This window comes from Anabrus simplex, chromosome 4, assembly GCF_040414725.1.
Source record: "Anabrus simplex isolate iqAnaSimp1 chromosome 4, ASM4041472v1, whole genome shotgun sequence".
In the NCBI taxonomy this organism is placed as follows: Eukaryota; Metazoa; Arthropoda; class Insecta; order Orthoptera; family Tettigoniidae; genus Anabrus; species Anabrus simplex.
In genome coordinates this window covers 188,716,291-188,734,348 of record NC_090268.1, presented here as the reverse complement: position 1 = coordinate 188,734,348, position 18,058 = coordinate 188,716,291, and the positions used below count along the sequence as shown (strand labels likewise).

Below are 18,058 nucleotides of genomic sequence, written 5' to 3'. Positions count from 1 at the left end.
TTTTTGTCCCTCCGTCCATTCCGTGTACGAGTAGGGAGAACATATTCGCAATACCACGTTCAAGAAAACTCCTGACGGAGTGCGTGGATCTGGTCGGTTTGCGCCGTAGTCTAAAACTCCCGCGTACCATCTCCCTCATCCCGCGCGAAGACGAGTAGTCAGCAGACCACGTCATCCGTTTTATGAGGGTTAGTGTTTTTTTATCGTGTGTAATATTGTTCTAGTCTTAGTATATGTCTGTCGACTGCGCTTTTATCCCATTGACTCTATTTTAGTTCGTGTTGCGTATTTTAATGTGTTATTTTAACTCATAACTTGAATTCTGTATATACTGTGTATATCTGAATGTCCAGGTAATGCTTTATTCCGTTTTCACCTGTATTTTTCTATAAATCTATTATGAAATAGGGCATTGCGAATTAGATCCACTGGTTGTTTTTATCTCATAATCATCTTTCATCACCATTTTTTTTAAACTTTAGTCAGTGGGTATATTTTAAAATTTTAATTATCATGTCGTTTTGTTCTATCTCGTACCATTAGGGGCCGATGACCTTAGATGTTAGGCCCCTTTAATCAACAAACATCATCATCATCATCATCATCATCTTCAATAAAACCAAGAACTTCACCAATTAATGCAGAGGCTCTTATGACAAAATAGCCAACTCCAGGCCGTACCGATAGACAGAGTCAAATTCGAATTCCCTCGATGTCCTGTATTATCTCTACTGTGTATGGTTACGGCAATACGTTTGCGATTAATTCTAGCATAGAACTAACGAACTGTTTTCTCCCACAGCCAGTATCTACACGGAGCGCTACATGTTGCTTCCTATCCAGGGGAGTAACTTGCAAGGATACAAAAACGCCAATCTGGTCGACTTGGTGGATAACTTTAAGAACAACCAGTTCCTCTTAATTCACGGCACCGCTGACCACGATGTCCACTATCAGCAGTCTATGTTGCTGGCGAAAGCCCTGCAGAGTCAGGGTAAATTATTCTTCCAGCAGGTAAGTTACGACCGGCTACCAAAAAATGTCAGAGTGATTTGCGACATTTTCAGCATAAGGAGCGTAGAGTGGTGGTGGGATTGTTGTTTCAGGAGGATTTACTACTAGGTAGCCGTCCTATCTGAACAAATTAAATTGATACAGAAATGAAAATAAAATTGTACCTATGTATACAACTAGTTTGAAAACATAAAACAAACATATTATAAAGCCGGAAAGGACAATGAAAACTTGATATTTAGAACATAAAAATCGAACGACATGTTCTAAAGTATTCATGTCATCGGCTGGTATAAGTTCGAGTGTAGGAATTCTGAATTAACATCAGTACTACAATACTCCTTAATTTATGTGTTAACATGCTCAGCTTAATGAATCTTCCTAGCACTTCACCCCAGCAGCCAGTTAGCTGGAACCCCCTGTGAGTGGGGGACCCAGATGAAGAATACACCCACGGAACCTCCTGCCTGCCGTAAAATGCGACTAAAAGGGGCGAACAAGTGATGGTTGAATTAGAACTACTTGTGATCTGTACTATCACTCCAGCAACATCATGGTTCGCATTTACTTGCGAGTAGGAACACTGTGTTAGGTACACAGTAGGTTTGTGATTAGTAGCAGCAGCAGCAGAGAGTGGTTCACCGTGTGTTTACAGTACCTGTGATTAGTACCACTATCTGAAGAACACCACGGGATTACATTGCCTGTGATTAGTACCCACTATGTGACGAACACCACGGGATAGTTCGGGTTTCTGTGATTAATACACCTATGTGAGGAACATCAAGGTTTTGTGTTCCTATGAGTGGCGCCGTTATCTAAGAAACGCCACAGGTCTGCATTAGCTGTGTGACGTGCATTACTTGAGAGTAGTAGTATAATGTGTGGAACACCGTGTGCCTGCGTTACTTGCGATTGGTACCGCTACATGAGAAATACGATGGATCTACTTTACTAGCGATAAGTACTGTTATGAGGCGCCGTTCACCTGGATTTCGGACATCTTTATCCCCCTGTGGGTGGGGGCGTCAGATGAAGAATACACCCGCGGTATCCCCGCCTGTCGTACGAGGCGACTAATAGGGGCGGCCAAGGGATGCTGACATTAGAACCATTACTCGTGATTAGCACCATTATGTTCGGAACACCAAGGGTCGACGTTACTTGCAAATAGTACCACCTTCCGAGGGTCTGCGTTATAAAGGATCCCCTGCGGGTGGAAGACGCACATGTTGAACCTACTCGCGGTATCCCCTGGCTGTCGTAAGAGGCGAATAAAATGGGCGACCTAGGCCCGGACATGGATTGCGGTTTGGTATAATGTGTTGGAAACCCTTTGGATGGGAGGGGCTGAATATATTCACAGGTAATCCCTGCCTGTCGTAGAAGGCGACCAAAAGGGTCATGTACCCTTTGTCCCCTCTTTATTTTTTATTGTTTTTGAGGGGTACTTTAGACCGACCACGAACCTGCTACGCTGGCGTGGCAGGGGGAGAGGTGATACTCCCACGTGGCGCGTCCCAGTTGGAGGATAGGGGGGTCCTAACCGGCTTGCCGGCGGACTTGAGGGAAATAAAATACCTCTCGCGAACCAAACACACTACCCCCTGCGGGTGGGGGACGCACATGTAGAACACACCCGTGGTGTCCCCTGCCTGTCGTAAGAGGCGACTAAAGCGGGCGACCAAGGGATGATTGAATTAGAACCATGAAACTACTTTTGATTCGATCCATCATGCGGGGAACAACGTGCGTTGCCTGTACTTGCGAGTAGTACCACTAAATAAGGTACGAAATAGGTTTATGATTCGTAACAGTAAAGAGGCTGGCCTGGGGGTTTCCAATACCCGTGCTTCGTACCCATGTGAGCAACACCGCGGGTCTGGGCGTAGCCTGTGTGTTGTACCGCTATATGAGCGACACCGTTGGTCTGCGTTGCCTGTGTTTGGTGCCCACAATGTGATGAACACCACGGGAATACCGGCGCCCGTGATTAGTACACCTAGGTGAGGAACCTCATCGGTTTGCGTTGGCTGTGAGTGGTGCCATTGTGTGAGAAACACCATAGGTCTGCGTTCCCTGTACGAAGTACAATACTTGTGAGTAGTACCAGCTTGTGTGGAAGACCGTGAGTCTTCGCTACTTTTGATTAGTACCCCAACATGACAAATACCATGGTTCTACTTTACTCGCGACATGTACTATTCTGTGGGGCCTTAGACATGGATTTTGCACCCCTTTAGACATCAAGCATCATTATGTTTTATGAGTGGTCCCTTGGTCAGTAATACTATTATTTACGATCTTTTTTTGAGTCTGATCCACTAATTTTTCTTCAGTTGGATTCATGTCCATCCATTCATTCTTCATGACATTTTTTATTTTATTTTGGTCAGTGGATGAATTTGTTCTTTTTGTTATTTCATTTCGTACTATTAGGGACCGATGACCTCGATGTTAGGCTACTTTAAACAACAAGCATCATCATCATCATCATCATCGATTTCGAGGTCTTATTTAGTTTCAGTGAATTTATGTCCCGTTTCTTTCATGTGAGCCCCCATAGCGGAGAATCTTCTATGTTTCTCAGGATTAACGTGTTCATGATATCTTATTAAAAGGTTCCTCCCTGACTGTCCCACGTACGAGCTTCTGCATTGGTTGCACGTTAACTTATATATACGTGACTCCTGATATTCTTCCTCGTTGTGTTTGTTAACTGTGTTATGGTTGAAAAATCAGTTTATTAATTGTTTTTGGTCGAAAAAGCTAATTTGATATTGTGTTTCATGAACGTACCTTCTGTTCCTTGCCTTGTCAGAAAACCAAATGGGGTACCTCACTGGATAATACGACGACCTGAAATAATCCCGGATCTGCACATAGGCCCGACGGAAAACACGGAACCTTCGATTTATCGGAGGCTTTTCCTGTCCGTTGTTGGCCAGTATTCAGGTTCAGTCATCGTTTACACGGATAGTTCGAGAACAGACACGAAAGTGGGCTGTGCGTTCGTTGTCGACTCTGACACGTTTCTTTTTGCTCTCCCGGAAATCTGTTGTGTGTACACAGCAGAGCTCTATGCTGTCTTTGAAGCTCTGCGATATGCACTGTCCAATGAGCGCCGATACTTTCTTCTGTGTACTGACTCCTTGAGCTCGCTACAGTCTATTGATACCTGTTTCCCTCGGGACCCTCTAGTGCAGCGGATCCAGGACCTGCTGGCCGAGTTTTCGGATGCCGGCACCAGGATCACGTTTATGTGGCTCCCAAGCCGCACGAGTGTAGAGGGAAGCGAGTTAGCAGATAAGGCTGCCAAGGAGACAGTTACACTGCCCCTGTTGCCTTACAAGGTTCCCGCAAGTGATATTCGCTCTCAGCTGAGACATTTGATTATGTCCAATTGGAAGATTGAGTGGCAGGCCACTCCAGTTCCAAAAAATATCAGAGCGATACAATGTACAACGAGGGAATGGTGGACTTCCCTTCGGGCTTCCGGAGGGAAGCAGTGGTATTTTGTCGTCTTCGGACCGGCCACGGTTTACTAACGCACTCCCATTTACTGGAAGGAGAAACCCCTCCGGTGTGTACTTGCGGCGATCATCTTAACGTGGTGCACATCCTTTACGGAGTGCGTAGACCTGGTCTGTCTGCGCCGTAGGTTAACATTCGCGAGTACCATCTCCCTCATACTGCGAGATGACGAGCAGTCAGCAGACCTCGTCATTCGTTTTATGGGGGATAGTGGCCTTTGTCTCAGTGTATTTGTGTTAACTGCGCTTTTATCCCTTTGACTCTATTTTAGTTCGTGTTTGCGTATTTGTGTGTTATTTTAACTCCCCTCCTCCCTTCTCCCCATCGCACTACAGCCCTTGAAGGGCCTTGACCTACCAAGCGACCGCTGCTCAGCCCGAAGGCCTGCAGATTACGAGGTGTCGTGTGGTCAGCACGATGAATCCTCTCGGCCGTTATTCTTGGCTTTCTAGACCGGGGCCGCCATCTCACCGTCAGATAGCTCCTCAATTCTAATCACGTAGGCTGAGTGGACCTCGAACCAGCCCTCAGGTCTAGGTAAAAATCCCTGACCTGGCCGGGAATCGAACCCGGGTCCTCCGGGTAAGAGGCAGGCACGCTACCCCTACACCACGGGGCCGGCATTTTAACTCCTAACATGAATTATATATATATCTGTACTTCCAGGCAATGCCTTATTCTATTATCACCTTTATTTTCTATACTTTGTTATAAACTAAGGCATTGCGAATTAAATCCACCGATTGTTTTAATCTCATAATCATTTTTCATCACCATTTATTTTAAACACTAGTCAGTGGATACGTTTTAATATTTTAATTATCATCTCATGTCGTCCATCCCGTACCATTAGGGGCCGATGACCTTAGATGTTAGGCCCCTTTAAACAACACGCATCATCATCATCATCATCATCATCATCATCAGTTTAAATTACTAGATCAATGAATGGCTGTACACCCTTACTGGCCGTCTGCATCTTCTCATATGAGTAATGTAATAGGTCACAAGCTGATCACAGCTCCTCCCTTTGAGACGTTATAATTTTTAACAATCGCTGGTCGTGATACATCAATCTTCTTGTTATCTTTCTTTGACCACCGTAGGCACGTGTCTGCTAGTCTACTTCCCGCAATAGTCGACAGTAGCTCTACCGACTTAATGTCTTTCCATTTTAGCACACACATATTTTCGTATGGTCTAACTTTCTCACCCCATTCTCCCCTGTTCATACCTTTGTAGCTCTTCAGTTTCTTCGATACAGGACCAATCCTGTTTTGTCATTCCATCCTGAAGCACTACATCAGCTAAATTCAAGCTCGTAAAAAATATGTCGGTGTAAAGGGTACTGTCACTAAACTTAGAAATTGTACGACACAATAGCCTAACAATGCTTGCACCAAGGCCAAATTCTTTCAGTTCATTTCCTTCGACCGAATCATTCCCGACATACAAGTGAAAGTCAAGTACAGCACCATCTCTTGCCGCCAGAACAAAGTTCTTCAGCCCGTTAGGGTTTGGTTTTGATGGCACAAACTGTCTAAATTTTCACCTTCCGGAGAAAGAAATCATCTGCTCATCAGTGGAGAGATGTGTTGTTCGAGGTAAGGAATGGCACGTGCTTAGAACACAATCTAAAGTCGGTCTTACTTTCCACAGTTTATCTTTACACCCAGAACGGTCCAACTCGTTATCAGCAAAATGTAGATAATTTCTCAGCTCAAAATATCGATCTGTTCTCATAGCCTCACTTATAAGTGGATCTGCCAGATCTTGTGGCCAATACATTCTACTCTGGGGAAACTTCAGTGTTCCCATTAGCACTTGCACTCCAGTGAATATCACAATCTTCTTCACTGTAGTACTCACAGATCTTACGGTTGCGCTTTTGCACGGAATTTAGATTGGGCTGATTTGCCCTTAGTTGCCAGAACTGTAAATTGAAATATTCAGAAATTGAATACAGCTTTCCCTTTGAATAATCTGAATCTGGAGGTAGCACCGTATGTATATTGCACCCATAAGCGAATTGGCCTAATTTGATTCACAATTAAATTGTATATTTCACATATGAGATACCACAGTGAGGCTGTGAAACTAGCAGTCACAAAGGAACTTTCTGGCGCCAGCCTGACGGCGAGAGAATCCACGAAACTCTTCTCTAGACACGACCAGATTGTAAACCACCCATCCAATAAATTTTATGACACCGCCGGGGAGTGGGCACTTGCTGTTCGTTCTCATGAGAAAAGCACGCGGTGAAGCCTGACCTATTTAGCTAGGACAATAGAGGACCAACGACAGTAACCGCCAATTCGTGGGAGGAAGCGGATGCACCACGTTTTGGAAGAGCGCGAAAGTCTCAACCAATCAGGATATTCTAAATTTGAATGAGCTGTCATACCGGGAGATCTATAATCAGTATCTCGCGATCTGAAGCCCGATGTGGTAGTGAAAAACAGTGTCCTAACTTCTTTATAATATTTGGCGAATTATCAGTGCCAATCTGTGATTAATCAGTGCCTAATTAATAAAATTCAACTTCGAACGGAGGAGTAATAGAACCCAGAATAAGGAGCCATCATGGCTGAACGAGGCCATCCACCGGAAGAAAATAACACCAGTGACGCGCATCATCGTGTGGATTATTCTATGATCATTTCCCGCGGCGCAATATCACATGTGAGTCGGACAGAATTTAGGAAGTTTTGAGTATAAATTTTGAAAACCATAACCTACGGATGTACGAGAAAGCGCTCCCAAGGACTAGATTATTACGCCACATCCCTTCCACGGAACTATTTTCCTGGTGGTGGGAGGAATTTTCATAAAACCCAGCGACCACAGGGTCGAACTCTCAGTTACTCAGTTATTCTCAGTTACTCTCAGTTATTCTCAGTCGTTCTCAGTGTTTTGAGTCTTACTCAGTTATTCTCAGTTCTAGAATTCTCAGTGTGAATCAACTCTCAGTGTCTTCGAAGTTCTCAGTTCACAGTTGTTTTGAATGCTCTCAGTTATTGTCTTGAGTATTTTAGTGTTATTTCAGTATTCTTAGTGAATTTACGTTTTGACAGAGTGACAGAGTGTGTCAGCAAAATGCATTTAGTCAGCTTTATTTTGGCTGGTACCAAAGCGATTAGACACTTGTAGGCATTTTAGGAAGCCTTGTATTATTTACTTGGGAGAATATGCATTTCAGAAAATGAACACTTTCACAGACTTTTGCTGTAAATACAGGGAGTGTAGGCAAGAATTACACTTTCAACTTGAATGAACTCACATTACTAGTCGAGGGAAACAAATTCATGTTCCAGCAGATTTACATGAAAACATTTCTAACCAGTGGGGAGTGTTACATGTGAGATCAGTATATAATTTCCTCCACAACATAAACGGTATTTAGCTTGATTCTACCATTCTACAAACTGTTTGGCAAGCGAGATGTTTATGGGCGGAAACTAGTAAGACAAACGGGAAGGTGATTGACTTTATTCAATGGAGGCCGCAACAGCAGACCTTGAGGGAACAGTTATGCCCCAGTAGGGTTAACGTACTGTAAGCTGTAATGTAAACAGAGCTGAGGGATCGTCGGAAGGCCAGCAGGTGTTTGCAGGTAAAGAGCGAGGCGACCTTCATCTACACAACAGGCAGGAGGCTGCAGTGGCATCTTCTAAACTTTCACTGGAGTGAGAGAAATGCGAGTGTTTTTATGCTAATATAATCGTGTGGCACGGCATGGCAAGAATGTGTCAAATTTGCGTGTGTAATAAAAATCTGGAATACCACATCACCTTGAAGATGGAATTCTAATTTCCACCATGACCGGGACCGGTGGGTGAACTGACCTGCTTCCACCATACAGGTATGAGCATCATAAAATCATGTAAATAATATGTAGGACCGTGGCAAAATCGATGATCAGTGTAGTTTAGAGTACTAGGTAAGGTTGTAAATAATTCACAGTAAATATAATAATAATAACAATAATAATAATAATAATAACAGTAATAATAATAATAATAATAATAATAATAATAATGTTTATGTTGCATTTTCAGATAGGCTTATTTTGTGCACTTTGTTTAAGTAGATGTTTGTTTGCGTGTATTCATGGTTGATTTCTGTAGTATGTCATTTTGACAGTTAGGCAGCTTTTGATTTTTGATCTACGGTTGTAATGTCAGTTTATTATTATTTCATCATGATTTTAGATCGTTGGTTTTTGAGTTATACTTTCTTTTGTTGGAGTTTTGATGTTATGGACACTACCGCGATGTTTTCAAGGTTTATTTTCACTATTTTGCGCATTTCAGTTTGTTTTATGTTGCGGAATCATCCTTCAGATGACCGGTTTTGTTGGTATTTATCCCGCGGATTTTTGCGACGATTTCGGTTAGACGCGAGTATATTTTATTTCCTGTAGTTGCGGTTGCGCACGTTTCAACATTTGTGTTTTGAGAGGCAATCTCGTCACTTCCTTTTATAGTAACAATGAGCGCCATTGATGAGTCAGCTCTGTGATTTTTTGTGATGTGTTAACAGTGAATGATCGAGAGATCGAGCTAGATGATTAATATCCCTGATGATCTACGTTGATGATGGAAATATGATATTTGAACCATGTCTTGAATTTACATGAGAAGTCGTAATGTGCACGACAGATATTTTTGCCCGCCGGGTACGAGCGAGGCTGTATTGTGGGAATAATGAATTATAATGACGTCGCGAATTAATGAGGAAATAGAAGTGTGAAATGAAGAATTTAACCACGTGCGTTAAAGCTGTTACGACATGGGTATGATACTACAGGCAGGAGCCTGTATTTGTTTAAATAATTCCAGGGAGAATAGATGCTCGACTAATAATGCTAGCCAGTGTACAATGTGGACAGAGCGACGAGTCAATGTGTTTTGAATATTTATGTAGAGTCACGGATAACGTGAAAGAACAGTAAATTTTTCCATCAAGGTTAGATAATATTATGTCCAGACATTTGTCGTCTGAAATTTGAGATTGCCGTCAAATTCGCAATATTTTGCTACTCGCAGCGGGGTATGTTTTCTGGTAACTCCGAGTTTGTTTTGCGCTTTTCTATCCTTGTTAATTTCCAGTAGGCCGCGATGGTGGGATCCAGTTTGTTATTGTTTTCTTTCTGAGTGCACCTTTGACCGTTATTTGTAGGACGCAAGCGCATGTGAATTATTTATATTTGATTTGTTGTAAATAGACAAGTATAGCTAGGCTAGTTTTGTTTTGATTCCTGTATGTTTTTGATCGGAGCAGTGGTTTCTCCGTTAAATTAATGTAATGATGTAAATAAGAGGTTAGATGTTAGGTTTAGTGGGTCATCGATTATGTCACAGTCGAAATAGTAGTGGTATGCTCATACCAGGCATCCAAGTAATTACCAAACTTTCTATTTAAAATCCACTACAATTTTTATTTGGAATGAAGCGATCTTTAAATAAACCAATTGTATAAAACTGCCGCAATAAGTGGTAAAGAAGATGGTACCTGCCTCCATCTAGTGGTGATACCACAAATATGAATTTATAATGAAAAGCAGTTAGCGGCAAAGTCAATAGAAATTTTAATGTACAAAGATCGCTGTCATTCGATAATGTTAACATCAGGCACTTGGCCTAAATTGTGTTTTATTTTAAGAGTCCAGTCTATCACAGGCAAGCAAGTGAAGTCTGACATGTAGATGAGTGGTTGGATACACTCAGAGTGATGTTACGATAATCGATTTGTTTAATCATGAGAGGTTGTATAAGACAACGGTTATGTAGGAAATGAAAGTGATGTTCATGGTTGTTTTGTTCTTTTTCTAAGAATTATTTCCTTAAGTGATACACTTGCTGAGTGCAGTCCAAGATTATTTAAATTTGGGTATTTTTCCCAAATGAGCAACATGTGTTAAACATTTAATAACTCTGATAAGTCAGTGGATTGATCGACGTAACAGAATTTAATTTACTTTATTGTGAGTCAACTATTTTAATTTCATTAATTTATATTTGAGAGATTGTTTCTCTATTATTTATTTCTATATTTCAAGTAGGTGGTTTTTCTGACCAGAGTTTTATACAGAGTCATTTTTATTCAACTTGTAGACAATGTCAAGATAGTCTGGCATATTTTAATTAAGGTGTTTGACCTTCAGTCAGTTTTATTCAGGCAGTTTATGTTTGTTTTGTAAGGCAGACCTTCAATTTTTAATATTTTATTTAGTCACTTTTATTTTCATTTGTTTACATTTTTCACTAGTTCAATCTACGTCCATTTTAGCATTTTGCATTTTATTTGAATAAATTAGTCTTTTATTTAAATTTTAATTCAGTCTTGGGTACCGTCATTTTAGTTAGTTTACCCCTTCTTTTCATCTCCCTCACTCCTCTATCAGCGGGTGGCCTCTCCGGGGATATCGAACGGGCACGACTGAGAAGAAGAGTCTACATGCAGCGGTGAGTATGATTTATATGTCATTTATTACAGGAGCAGCCGGCGCAAAGAAGAAAGAAGAGATCACCGCAGTTGGTGCCTTAAAAGGGCACAATATATATATAATATTTATGCTATTTTACTGATATCTCCTTATTGTTCTCAATTTTTCCGTTTTTTTGTTTTCTATTTAAGGACGACAAACAACCTAGTCCCCGAGCCAGTGAAAATAACTAATTACGGTTAAAATCCCTAACCCGCCCAGGAATCGAACCCCGGGCGCCTTGAACCAAAGGCCAGCATGCTAACTACATAGCCATGGAACCGGCCTCAGGTCACCAGTAGTCACTCCACGGGGTGCCATTCTGGAACAACAGTGCGCACTGTTACTGTTACAAAAATAATTGCCAAAGAAATTCATTACACAATCTATTATAACTTTGAAGTCTGCACTTGAATCGACATAACATTGCCATGTTAGTACTATGAATAATACCCGTAAGGTTAATGAACCTATGACTGAGGGAATTTTCTTTCCTGATCTTTCTGATTGTCTAATGAGTTTACTCCAATATTACAACAATATTACAGAATTATTAATAAACTCTGAAGACTTACTCTTTAGAATCCCATGGCAATTCTGTAGGAGACGTTGTAACACTGGAATCAGCCAAGTCATTTCTATGTGGATCATGATTTATTTCAGGTACTGATGAAACTTCTCCGTTATCTGGCACCTCTAGCGGCTCTTTTATGTATTCCTTATTTCGAGAACCTGAAAATTCTCCATCACTATTGTTCAGAAGAGCACTAATATCATCATAACCTAAGCCAGAATCTGTAAGACTAAATAGAGAAATACAGACTTTTCTGTTAACTTGAACCAGAGGTGCACGTATCTGTACCTCATAATTTTTGCTCAAATAATGCAATCATCAACAAAAATTCTGTGAAATTATTACATGAATGTGATAATTAGGCATGTAGTAAAGTTTATAAATTTTATCCTGGCTAAAATAGGCATATACTGATTAAAAATGGACTTACCATTTAGCAAGGGCGTCCAAGTGCTCATTGCCTCAGTCATCCCGTGTTAGGCATCGTCCAACATCGGACCCCAGGCAGTACCGGCTATAACAAGGTGGGTATTGCCTTGGCAGCTTGGTTCGGCTACAGAGACTCGTGGTCGGAGTGGGTGACATTCGGGGATGATGATTTTCGTGCATGGCTTCGAATCGTCATCGACCTGCCGAATGTGGTCCCCCACCGAAGAATTTAACTTCTGCTTTCCTGAGAGGTTCAACTCCCTGGGGACATGCGCAGCGTAAAGGAATGGGATCCTGCTTCCCTAGGTATCTGGCTGCTAGAAGAACCGATGGGCACGATTTTAAGCTGGTAAAATCAATCCTCTTTAGTAGACACATTGAAGGCGTCGACGGCGAACTTGACGATCTCAAGAAAATGTGTAACGGTAGTTTGCTTTTGAAGACTCATACAGCACTGCAAGCCGAACACTTGTTTAAGTTCGACCACTTTGGCGAAATCCCCGTCAAAGTGGAGGAGCATGAATCTGGTACGCGGGGTCATCTTTCACCGCGACCTTATTTTGAACACTGAGGAAGAGTTGATGGAAGACATGAAGAACCGTGGCATGACACTCATCCGGCGCATTACGCGCATGGACAACAGTGAAGACGTTGCCACTGGTTCTTTCGTTGTCTCTTTCACGTTTGCAGTGTTAGCAGACAAAGTCAAGGTAACAACTTACCGTTGCGATGTGAGGCCGTACATCCCGCCCCCTATACGATGCTTCCAATGCCAGATATTTGGAAATATGGTATCTCGTTGTTCGAATCAGTCTGTGTGTGGTACACGTGGAAGAGTAGCTCACGGCACGGAGGAGTGCAGAACTCAGTACAAGTACTCTAACTGCTCTGGTCTTCATTCTCCCCGAGATCGGAACTGTCCGACATACCTGAGTTAGAAGAATATTCAGGAGATCAAGACACTGGATGGTCTTTCCTACCGGGAAGCGCGCCGTAAGTTTAATTTCACGAATAAACCTGCCATTACTATAGGCTACAGCACGATAGTTCAAAGTCTCCCAGGTTCGTCTTTTACGATATCGATACCCGCGGTGATCTCTGCGCCCGAGGCGACTGTTGCTCCTCATAGCAAAGTTCTAAAGAGTGAAAGATCGAAGGTGGGGACCACCATCCCTTCGACAAACGGGAAGACGGTGGCGGCTTGCAGTCTTAAGCCGGCACAGGAGGGGGAGGTGGCATCGTCGACCAAGGCTGGGAAATTATCTCCCAGCCCGTCTAAACTCGAAAAGAAGGCGGCGAAGCAGAACGCCCTTACCGGGCGCTCCCACACTTCCCCTGCGAAGGGGATACCATGTCCTCCATCTGGAGGGTATAAGTCTGCGCCAGCAGGTACTCCTGTTCCAAAACCAGCGCGCTCCCCTCGTAGGGGGAAATTCCCGCCTCGGAAAGCGTCGAAGTTCTGGGCGTCAGTCCCACCGTCTGTCGATGACACGATGGATTTCGTGCTGTTGATATTCATAGTCTTTAGGTTCACGAGCATCTTGTCGCTCATAAACTAACACTCTTTTCATAGTCCACACTATGGCACTGTTACAGTGGAATTGTGGCCCTTATGACAGGCATCTTGTTCATCTGTGGGAGCTCATTAGTCAGCTCGCGGTTAGTATAGTCTGTATTCAGGAGCAAACTTCAGGCAAGGTCATCATACGGTCTTGAGAAATTTGAGACTGTACTCGACAGAACCATAGCATGCTCACCGGGTGTCCGGTGGCGTGGGTATTATTGTTCGTTCTGGTACGTATAGCGAAGTGGTTCCTCTAAGAGCCCCACTGGAAGCATGGAAGCAATTGCGGTGCGGATACCGCTGCCTGTCATAACAACAGTGTGTAACCTTTTATACTCCACCAGGCCAGCATCTTGACATAAATTATGTCACAGATCATATTGAACAGCTTCCTCCTCCCTTCCTCTTATTGGGCGATTTTAACGCTCATCACCCCCATACGGGGCTCTGAAATGCCTTGCCCCAGGGGAAGGGAGTTGGAAGCATTAATAACAGTGCAAGATTTTTGTATTTGGAACACAAGTGAACCAACTCATTTCAGTGTACGTTACGGCACATACTCTCGCATAGACTTAAGTCTATGCAGCCGAGCGTTGGTTCCGCTGTTCCGGTTGAGTACACACGATCATCTCTATGGCAGTGGCCGTTTTCGCATTATTCTTACCTTGTTGAAACATAAATGCTGATTGGTCAAAGTTCAGATCACTCGCTATCTTTAACGACGGGACCAGGTGGAGTGTAGACGGCGATATAATTTGTATAACACAACTTACCTTGCTGCTGCTGAGGAGTCCATTCCTTATTTCTCAGGGATTCCTCGCCGAAAACTCCTTATATGTGGAACGAAGAAATTGCAGCAGCTATCAAAGAACGCCGTCGCGCTTATAAACGTTATTGTAGGCAGCCTACTGTGGTCAACTTGGTAACATTTAAACAAATGCGCGCTAAGGCGCGAGTTCTTATTCGCCAAAGTATGAAAACTTCGTGGGAGAGATATGTGTCTATGACGACACATACTCCATCATCTCAAGTGTGGACGAAACTTCGACATATTTCGGGTATCCAAAGTTCATCTTCTGTACCGGGAATTTCCATTGCAGGCAGTATCGTCACTGAACCACTCTCGATTGTTAACCATCTAGCTCGCCATTTCGCGGATCTGTCTGGCTCCGGGAATTATCATTGTGATTTCCTCGCTCTTAAGCCGAGGCAGAACGTCATCATCTCAGTTTTGCCACTCAAGTCTCAGAGGAATATGACGTGCCTTGTACGGAGTGCGAACTCCGTAGCGCCTTAGCACATCTCCTTGACAAGACAATATCCATAACCAGATGATACGCCTTAGTGAGGACAGTCGACTATATCTCCTTCATGCGTTGAACCTGATTTGGATAGATGTGATTTTCCGTCTCATTGGCGGTCATAGCAATTCCTGTCGCCAAGGATACTAAGTTTGCAGGAAGTTACAGACCGATTTTTCTTACGAACTGCCTGTGTAAGCTATATGAGATGATGGTATATAGCCTAACTGTGTGGTGTCTGGAGAAACAAGGACTCTTGACCGAGTATCAGTGTGGTTTTCGAGGCACTCGCTCGACCACTGGCCACCTGGTACACCTGGAGATCTCTATCCAGGATGCGTTTCTCCGCAAACTGCATTTGGTAGCTCTTTTCTTTGACTTAGAAAAGGCTTATGACAACACATGGTGATATGGTATCCTTTCAGTCCTGCATCAGTGGAGATACCGAGGTCACTTGCCTCTATTTATTGCGAATGTTCTGTCCAACCGTCTATTCCGTGTACGATTATGTAGGACATATTCGCAATACCACGTTCAAGAAAGAGTCCCACAGCGATCGGTTCATAGTTTCACTCTGTTCGCGATTTTCATAAACGGTCTTGTCGCTGGTGCTGGTTCAGCAGTAATACCGTAGCTATATGTGGACGATTTTGCTCTGCACTATAGCTCGCGTTCTATGGCAGTCGCAGAGCGACAATTACAGCAAACTATTAGGAGAGTGGAGCAGTGGACCTTAGAACATGGCTTTCGGTTTACCACCACAAAGACCTCTGTTGTCCCCTTTTATCGGCAACGTACTCTTCACACTCACCCAGAACATTATTTTAAGAAATGTCGCCCTTCCAGTAGTTGACACTTACCGATTTCTTGGGCTCCTTTTCCATAGTAAATTTTCGTGGGAGCCACATGTGCGGCAGCTAAGAGTTCAGTGCACCAAGAGGTTTAATCCCTTGGAGTTTCTTAGCAGCACAAATTGGGTTGCGGATCTCACGGTGCTCCTACGATTCTATCGGGCACATATTTTATCAAGGTTAGACTTCGGCAGTTCAGCATATGGCTCAGCAAGGCAAACTGTCCTTGCGAAACTGAGCAGCATCCACCGCAGCGGGTTAAGTTTGGCGACGGGGGCTTCCGAACAAGCCCCATAGGTAGCCTCCTCGCTGAATCTGGTGTGCCATCTTTACACGTGAGGCGCCATCAGCTCCTTCTGGCTTAGGCTGCTAATTTGCGGCAGATGCCACTTCACCCAAGCTATCCTTGCGTATTTAACAATGGAAACATTTGGTTGTACGCCGCCTTATCCTCGAGCAACGCCGTCGGTTGGAATACTCTTGGATAGCAGTCAGGTTGTTTTACATACCTGCAGTTCCTTGTCTTGTCATACAACCAAGTGAGGTACCTCCGTGGGCAGTACGACGACCTGAAATAATCCAGGATCTGCACACTGGCCCGACGTTTACATGGATGGTACATAGTTAGAAACGATGGTGGGCTGTGCGTTCGTTGTCGACAGTGATAGGTTTCTTTTTGCTCAAGCGGAAACCTCCACTGTGTACACAGCAGAGCTCTATGCTATCTGTGAAACTCTGCGGTACGCACTGTCCGAGGAGCGCCTATTCTTTTTATTGTGTACTGCCTCCTTTAGCTCGCTTCTTCTTAAGACGTTGTCTCCAAACGGAGGTGGATTCCAGGTTCTGCTGGCCGGGTGTTCCGATTCCAGCAGCAGAATCATGTGTAAGTGGTTCCCAGGCCACATAGGTGTTGAGTCAACGGAGTTAGCAGATAAGGCTGTCAAGGAGACTGTTACATTGCCCCCGTTGCCTTGCAAGGTTCCAGCAAGTGATATTCGCTCTCATCTGAGACACTTCTTAAGTACCTATTGGGAGAGGGTGTGGCAGGCCAGTCCTCATCCAAATAAGTTCAGGCCGATAAAACTTACAACGAAAGTATGGAACTCTTGCCTTCGGACTTCTCGGAGGGCAGTAGGAGTATTATGTCTAATTCGAATCTGCCACGGTATAATAACGCGCTACTATTTTCTGAAAGGAGAACCCCCTTCGGTGTGTACTTGTGGCCACGAACCTGCTACGCTGGCGTAGCAGGGGGAGAGGTGAAACTCCCACGTGGCGCGCCCCAGGTGGCGGATAGGGGGGTCCTAACCGGCTTGCCGGCGGACTTGAGGGAAATAAAATACCTCTCGCGGACCAAACACACTACCCCCTGCGGGTGGGGGACGCACATGTAGAATACATCCGCGGTATCACCTGCCTGTCGTAAGAGGCGACTAAAAGGGGCGACCAAGGGCTGACTGAATTAGAACCAAGAAACTAATTTTGAATCGTACCATCACGTGGGGAACACCATAAGTTGCCTTTACTTGCGAGTAGTACCACTAAATTCGGTACGAAATAGGTTTGTGATTAGTAGCAGTAAAAGCCTGGCCTGGTGGATTCTAGTACCCGTGCGTCGTACCCATGTGAGCAACACCGCGGGTCTGGGCGTAGCCTGTGAGTTGTACCACTATATGAGCAGCACCGTGGGTCTGCGTTGCCTGTGATAGTACCCACTAGGTGAGGAACACCACGGGAATACCGGCGCCCGTGATTAGTACACCTAGGTGGGGAACCGTCTCGGTTTGCGTTGGCTATGTGTTGCGCCATTGTGTGAGACACACCATAGGTCTGCGTTACTTGTACGTATTGCACTACTTGTGAGTAGTACCATCTTTTGTGGAACACCGTGAGTCTTCGCTACTTCTGATTAATACCCCAACATGACACATACCATGGTTCTATTTTACTCGCGACATGTACCTTTCTGTGGGGCCTTAGATGTGGATTTTGCACCCCTTTAGACACCAAGCATCATTGTGCTTTATAAGTGGTCTCTTGGTCGGTAATAATGTTATTTTCGATGTGTTTTGAGTCTGATCCACTGTTTTTTTTGTATGTGTGTGTGTTTTGTTGGGTTCCTGTCCATCCATTCATTCTTCATGACATCTTTTATTTTTACTTTCGTCAGTGAATGCCTTTGAAATTTTTGTTCTTTCATTTCGTACCATTAGGGGCCGATGACCTTCGATGTTAGGCCCCTTAAAACAACAAGCATCATCATCATATCATCATGTACTTGTGGCGATCATCTTACCTTACGGA

At 43.8% G+C, this 18,058-nt stretch overlaps 1 protein-coding gene across 1 annotated transcript in view; it reads left to right on the top strand.

Moving 5' to 3' along the window:
- LOC136872222 (venom dipeptidyl peptidase 4) overlaps positions 1–18,058 on the top strand; it is a 226,349-nt gene that overhangs the window by 187,502 nt on the left and 20,789 nt on the right. Inside the window, exon 13 of the mRNA XM_067146050.2 lies at positions 803–1,014. Coding sequence (XP_067002151.2) covers positions 803–1,014 — 212 coding nt within the window. The remainder of the gene's footprint in view (positions 1–802; positions 1,015–18,058) is intronic.